This window comes from Phragmites australis, chromosome 21 (genome assembly GCF_958298935.1).
Source record: "Phragmites australis chromosome 21, lpPhrAust1.1, whole genome shotgun sequence".
NCBI lineage: Eukaryota > Viridiplantae > Streptophyta > Magnoliopsida > Poales > Poaceae > Phragmites > Phragmites australis.
This window is the reverse complement of record NC_084941.1, coordinates 2,996,310-3,003,488: the sequence shown is the minus strand read 5'-3', so window position 1 is coordinate 3,003,488 and position 7,179 is coordinate 2,996,310. Positions and strand designations below refer to the sequence as shown.

General features: G+C 47.8%; 1 protein-coding gene across 1 annotated transcript; it reads right to left on the bottom strand.

Annotated features, from left to right (window-relative positions):
• Positions 1-1,679: 1,679 nt before the first annotated feature.
• On the bottom strand, positions 1,680-3,713 carry LOC133902899 (arogenate dehydratase 1-like). Its single transcript, XM_062344221.1, has 2 exons — positions 2,296-3,713; positions 1,680-1,918 (listed from the first exon to the last, which is right to left on the bottom strand). The coding sequence occupies exon 1, from the start codon at positions 3,551-3,553 to the stop codon at positions 2,315-2,317; it is 1,239 nt and encodes a 412-aa protein (XP_062200205.1). The 5' UTR covers positions 3,554-3,713; the 3' UTR covers positions 1,680-1,918; positions 2,296-2,314.
• Positions 3,714-7,179: the final 3,466 nt, after the last annotated feature.

Below are 7,179 nucleotides of genomic sequence, written 5' to 3'. Positions count from 1 at the left end.
CAAGAGCCCGTTCGAGGCACGATCATCTCCCAGCTGTCACCAACTAAACCCTGAAAATGAAGATAAAAATTTGCTTCACTTACTAGGCGATCGACCTCCATCAAGCCATCCTTGTGCACGAACGGTCCTTTCAGGATCCATAGAGCGAATTCTGCCATCCTACACACTTCATGCCATGAGGTGCAAACACAACAGAAGAAGGCAAAATCTTTTGGATGCCGTAGCTTGTTAGAGATAGTGTCAAGCACTCCTAAAGGCAAAGTCGCCAAATCGGGGGTTTTCGCCATAAGATCCAAGGAGAAAGGTGAAGTTCTTGAGTAGAATGCAAACAATGGTGGATAAGTTTGAAGGGCAAAACTGTAGAGGAGGCAACAGGGATCATACAATGGAGTTCTTCCCTCAGATAATTAAATAGGTCTTACATCAAGGTGAGACTCAAAAATCATTTCTGCTTCGTACGAAAATTTTGGCGCTTTGATCGGTGTGGAAGACAAGATGATGACATCATCCGAATATCTGCATGCCCTTCTGATCGCATTAATGCGCCTATACCCATTGTTTTGAATTTTGGGGGTCTTTTTAACTCTACTCAGAGACAGATATCGATAAGTCGATACTAGTAGCCCTTATCGAGACTTGAGTGCGAATAACAAAAGGGTGCTCAATCTAAAAGTGTTTCCACTCAATACTCAGAACGGAGCATTTTTTTATTCGATTCTTTTGACTATAAGTTTGATCTACCTTACTCGACCAGGCTTAGACTTGGCGGTACTCGAGTAGGCGTTTGCAGAAATCCTTCCTGTTGAGTAGAGTTTGAGGGCTGCTGTCGAATATCTAACTATAAGGTATATACGCATAAGGAGTATATTATATACGGACAGACTATACCGTGTGCATACTTAACAACTCTGGATATTACAGAACCGAATTTGTGGTACCTGATACTCCTATAATCTAGAAGGTGTATACTAGGAAAGTCTCGATTCCTTACCAAACTTAAGAAAACTAATATCCATAACAGATTTATCTACTAGGACGACAAGAAGTACTCCCTATCGATTACAGATGGATAAGAGACGGTATATCACAGGACGTAAGGTATTACTCCAATCTGAAGTCTGAACCTATATACATCGTGTGTGTCTTGTTTCATATTCGATGTCTAATCCACAAAAATAACCCTATTATTTTCCCAACATATTGTTAGAATAAATCCTCAACAGAAACAGATCATCGCATCTGTGATTAGTGTACTTAGGTTTAGATATTAAGTCTAAACTGTCGTTCAGACCGGATGAAGGGCTCTCTAGCCACCCTCTTGCTTGCTTAAACTATAGTTCCAAGCGTGCTTTGTACGCTAACACGTCTCCTAAAAGCATGGAGTGCTCAAACAATAATGCACATCTAGGACTGCCAGGTATACAGATTCCCTGCCGCTGCGCAAGAAAGATTCCCGGATCTCTGCACAAGAAAGATTCCTTACATGGATTCAGAAATTAAAAGGTACTACTGCCCCTTGTCCAGATCAATGGCTACTCCAAAAGATTAGCAATGTCGACGATATAGTTAGTATTCGCTAAGCAAAGACTCGTGGCGCGTTTACTGTTGTGGGAGACAGCCTAGGAGGGCAGTTTGCCAAGTAAATTGGGGGAGAGTTCTGGTGGGAAGGAAACCAAGATAATTTGCAGGTAATCGACTATTGAACTCGATCCACGTGTTTGCAGGTAATCTTGAGGGTGGTTTGCTGCGAAGAACGACGCAATGGTGATTTCTCTCACAATCAGTCTCTCTCCCTCTGCCTGGGGAGCTCGACGCATCGGAGAGGCTGGGCAGCAGGATCTCGATTCTAGGAACGGACGACGGATCGCGGGGTGAAGTCACGGCGTGATTTTAAGGGATGAAGTGAGAGGATCTCGATCTGTTTGTAAACAAAGCGGTAGATTAGCACAACATTATATTACATTGCTCATGTACAAATTTCAGTACTTCGCGAAATGGATACTCAATTTATCTAGACTGCAATAGAGATTCGAAAGTTTCTAAGAAGATCTAGAACAACAAAATTACAACAATCAGCTGGCATCATGACCAAGCTTAGACCTATGCACACATCTAATACACAAGCATCAGCAGCAATAGAAAGATTCTTATTGCACCTGTACAGAAAATACTTGGCAGCAGCAAAGCAAGCAGCTGTCTCACTAAAGCTAGTTGTTGGTCGATGCTAGAATGGACAGCTCCAAATTAGTAGTCCAATTGCAGCAAACTGCTAGCTAATTCGATGCTTCGATTCACCTGTATGATCCTTTCCTCCTTATTGCAGGTCGTAGACAGTGGTGTCGGCGGCGTAGCAGCCGAGGACGCGCACGAACACGGCGAACCTCTCGATCTCCTGGATGGCCTCGTGGACGCGGGGGTCGTGGGCGGCGCCCTCGCAGTCGACGTAGAGGACGTGCGGGAACGCGCGCAGCGTCGGCGCGCCGCGGGCGCTCGTGTCCAGGATCATCACCGGGTGCCGCGCGCCGTCGGCGTCGTTGTTGATGACCTCCAGCTTGGTGAGGTTGATGCTGCGTGAGGAGAAAGCGGAGAGCACCTTGAGCACCACCATCATGGACCCGCCCCGGTGCGCGACCACCATGCTGGTCTTGAAGTCGGCGTCCCCGGGCAGGGTCACGGGCGAGGGCGGCCTGGAGAGCAGCAGGAAGCGGGTGACGTTCCAGGACTCGTCCTGGAGGCCGTGCGCGAGCACGTCGAGGCCGTAGAGGTCGGCGGCGCGCGGGCTGGCGATGGCCGCGGTGTCGAGCATCCGGTTGGACCGCAGCATCTCCACGGCGCCCGCCGTGTCCTCGACGGGCTCGCGGTCTACGCCGAGGCGGGCCAGCGCGCGGCCGCAGTGCGCGAGCGCCATTGGGTGACTGATAACGCGGCGCACCTCGGCGGCGCGGACCCCCGGCATGGCGAGGAGGCAGTAATGCACGAAGAGGTTGATCTCCTGCGCCACCACCAGGTCGTGCCGCAACAGAAGGTCGTAGTTCCGCAGCGCGGTGCCCTCCATGGTGGACTCCACGGGGAGGATGGCCCGGTCGGCGCCCCCGCGCTCCACGGCCGCCAGCGCGTCCGCGAACGCGCGGCACGGGACGGTGTCGCACCCGGGCAGCGCCGTCTTGGCCGCGAACTCGCTGTACGCGCCGGGCGCGCCCTGGAACGCTACCCGGAGCCCGGTCCCATCCTGCCTCCCGCCCCCGCCTCCCGTGCTCACCGAGAGGTGGATCCGGTCCACATGGCCGTTGACGTGCGCCCCCTTCCCGTTGACACCCTTCTTACCGTGGCCGTTGACGACCTGCCCCTTCCCGTTGACGCCGCTGCGTCCTCCCTTGCCGTTGCCGTTGATCTGTACCTTGCTGTTGTGCGGCACGTTCTCGGCGTGCCCGTTCACTTGCGGGGCGGCGCCGTTGGTCTTGGCCGCGGCGGGGACGAAGGAGGAACGCGTGTTCCGGCGGGTCCTGGGGAGGAGGAGGTGCTTGGGGAGGGGGAGGGAGGAGGTGTAGGCCATAGAACGCCGCCGCGCCGGGGAGTGGTGGGGATTGGGTGGTGAGGTCGGGTGCAGGGGTGGAGTTAGCTGAGCGAAGTGGTCGGGGTAACGCTGGCCGGAGGGTATTGACTTTTATAACCCCGGCAGCAGAGTGAGATGGATGCAGAGCAGCCAAGTGAGTACTGAGCAGTACGGTGGCCTATACTTGTCCGGCACTGATCGTTACTGCGCCTTCTTGGTTTCTTGCTGCATTTGCATCGCCGCCGCCCGGTTTGTTTTACTGTGGCGTTTTGCTTCTAGAATGTTCCATGACTTGCATCGTGTTTGGATTATTGGCCATTCGACAACAGCTTAAATTATTTGGAGCACGGAGCTTGTCGCCGAGGAGAAATCGTTCGTATTTGTCACTAGTAAATCTGAATCCAAGTGATCTCATCGCTCCCGTCGAATCATATGAAAGCATACCACCCAAATTGTCAAGCCGTTCATAGGAGATTTGCCAACTACTTGTAAACTGTCGATATTACAAATACATAAAGAGATACCCCTCTTAGCAAATTAAACACCAAAAGCAAAGAATTTATATAGGTTCGAACCTCTCAAAAGATAATAATTTATACGTCTTGTGTTCTTGTATTAATCTTGTTCTCTGCGCAGGTTCTCTGGCTCTATATATTTCCGTTTAGTATTCAGACTCCTTTTCGAGTAGAATCCTGTTATCTTAAAATTTAGTGATAGACTTTCTTGTTTAAAGAATATTTGGATAACTGCAGAAAATTTTTATTCGTCCTAGAATTCTCTTCTTAAATATAACTGTACTCTCCGAATACCTAAAAATTCGTATATGTATTATATATGTTAGTTTTATATTACTCATCATCAAGATTCCTCCCAATAATAATCCAGATTTAATGTAATTAAAGCCCTGGTGCAACCGAACACTCACCTTCGTAGGAGAATAAGGCAGATCCCATACGGTGGATTTTCTGTATTTCTTTTCAAGTACAAATCATACTATTCTATTATGAGATTTAATTCCAAGCAAATGTGAGCACAGGGAATCTTACCAATAAATCAACTGAGCTATGTTTAGTTCATAATTTTTCTATATCAAAACTATACTAATACTAATATAAAAAAACACGAGTTTGTTCTTTCCTACAGCCACCCCATTGTATGTACTCAGGACAATCGACACCCTTACATCTATCCCTATTAATTAAATTCTAACAGCTGGTGTTAAGGTTCTGTCTGGATCAGCTAGAGCTTATAGAAAATTGCTTCTAAAAGCTCTAGCTGATCCAAACAACTTAACTTTTTGTCCAGCTAACAATAATCTCATAAGCTCGTTCTCCCTAACTATTTTCAGCTAAGCATGTCAAAAAGACCCTTTTGCCTATCACCCTCATGACCTTATCCCCTCACCCGCACGTGTTCTTTCCGCTCATGCTTGCCTTCTCTCCCTCACGGTCGCAGCCGTCGCCGCCCATCTCTCCCTCATGCTCGTCGAACCCTAGCCGCTGCTGGGATCGTGGCTTGGCCGCCGATCGCCATAGCCTCGAATCTCGCCGATGGACCTTTTTGGGTAGCACAGGGACGACAACACGTTCGTGGATCCCATCACGACGCCACCCAATCCCGCCGCCAGGGACTTCTTCTCTAAGCCGGATACCTCCCTTGGCGGTCGTGGCGTTACTCCTCGACACAGATCCGGCGGAATGGAGGGGCTCGACCTCAATTTCTAGGCCCCCCAACTTCCCCAACCTGATGTCGTACCAAGAGGTGTTGCTTTCTTCGTCGGTCGGCAACATCAAGGAGGCAGAGGTCGCAAGTGGGCATTGGGGCACTAGCCCTTCTTGATCTGCCAGCGCAGCCATCGTAAAACCCCAAACCCGGGATCTCCTGACCTCTTGTACCAGTCCCTAGATCAAGTAGCTAATATGCACAGTATAACAATAGTAGTATCACACTCAAACTTCATACATAAGTATTATGGTTCAGAGTAAAAAAGGTTTACGAACCATACTGTATATTATAAACCTGACCGACAGGCCAACAAACACAGCGGAAAGCAAAAGTTCAAGCCAAAAGCAGCTTAGGGTGTGAACATGATTTCTAAGACTACTCTTCATCCTTGCCTTCACCTCCAGCGAAGTCAGCATCGGCTTCCTCATCTGAATGATAACAAGAGTGAGTATAGAAGGTACTCAGCAAGCTCTATACTACTTCAAGGTGTTGGATAGATTAGATGCATAAAGGGGTGTTTCAAGGATAGGGCTTTATGGTTTAGTTTTAAGCATAAAGTAGTTTATGCATGTATCCAATTGTATCATATATGATTGACTTTAAAACAGTTTAAATAGTTTAAATTAGGTAACAAGCTATATCTGGGGTTTTCTCAGTCCTGAGAGGAGCTACACCTCACTCCGTAATACTTTTCATCATATCTGGTGTACCTCTAGTACCACACAGATCCTGGCGGATTCAGCCAGCAACCTCATCACACGGACATCTAGTCCACACACTCACTCATCAATACACACAAACCCGGAGTCTATTCAAGCGTGACCATACCTTCGTATGTCCATGACCGTGGACACGACTATTCGAATAGGTTTACACTCTACAGAGGTTCTACAAATTTACCCATGCAATATGCTCAGCCTCCAACCGTTGCAAGCGGAGGAGTGAATCATACCGAGACCCTTCAATCACCTTTCCTGCCAGGCTTTTTGTACGAGATTTACCCCCAAGTACTAGTGGTCTTGTATTGAACGCTAGGTTCCCTTTTAAAGCAATTGCTGATCTCTGCACGTTCAAATAGAGGGCCACATAGTCACTTGACTGCTCGCTGCTCTTAGCGTCCTAGTATGATGCCCAACTCAGTCCGGTGAAGAAAAGTCAAGTCCTGCCCATTCAGGATGCATGGTTGCACGGGGGTGGCTAAGCATGAAGGCGCAAGACTCAGTTCTTAAATGGCTAGGGTAGGTATCTTCTGGCCAATAACACCACATAGGTGACTCAAGCCCTTAGGAGCATCCTCCACGAAAGTACTACTCTATCTGCCTCCACCAAAATAGTTTTTACCCATTTTTACACATCTTCCACCATATCCCACATGACATCAAGGATTTCACAGCCATCACGGAATTTATAACCATCAAGGATTCATGGTATATGAGTTATCATTGATAACAGTAAATCTTATCTCTGAGGAGAGGTGTTTTCAAGCGACGTGCCTGAGGAGACGTATTCAATCCTAAGCATGCTAGATATCAAGACGTTGTCTGTCATTAATATAGATATCAACAGGTAAACCTAGGGTGATATGCGTTTTGGACGATAACATTTATAGCATGGCAAGTGTTTAATAGGATTAACTACTACAAGTAGTTTGTAAAAGCGCAATACATAGCACATGCGATATAAGTCCAGTTTTAAGCTGATCATGTAGATTATTTGAAAACATAGGTTCAATATGATAAAGGAGATAGGACTTTCCTTCTCTGAAGTTCTCTTCGAGTTATTGGTTGTAGTCGGGATCCTCCCCACTCCTGACACTTCCCGCACAACATTCGCAGAACTCTGGTTGCTCTGCAATTGCGACTACGATCAATAATGGCTATACTAGAGAAGAATCAAATAAC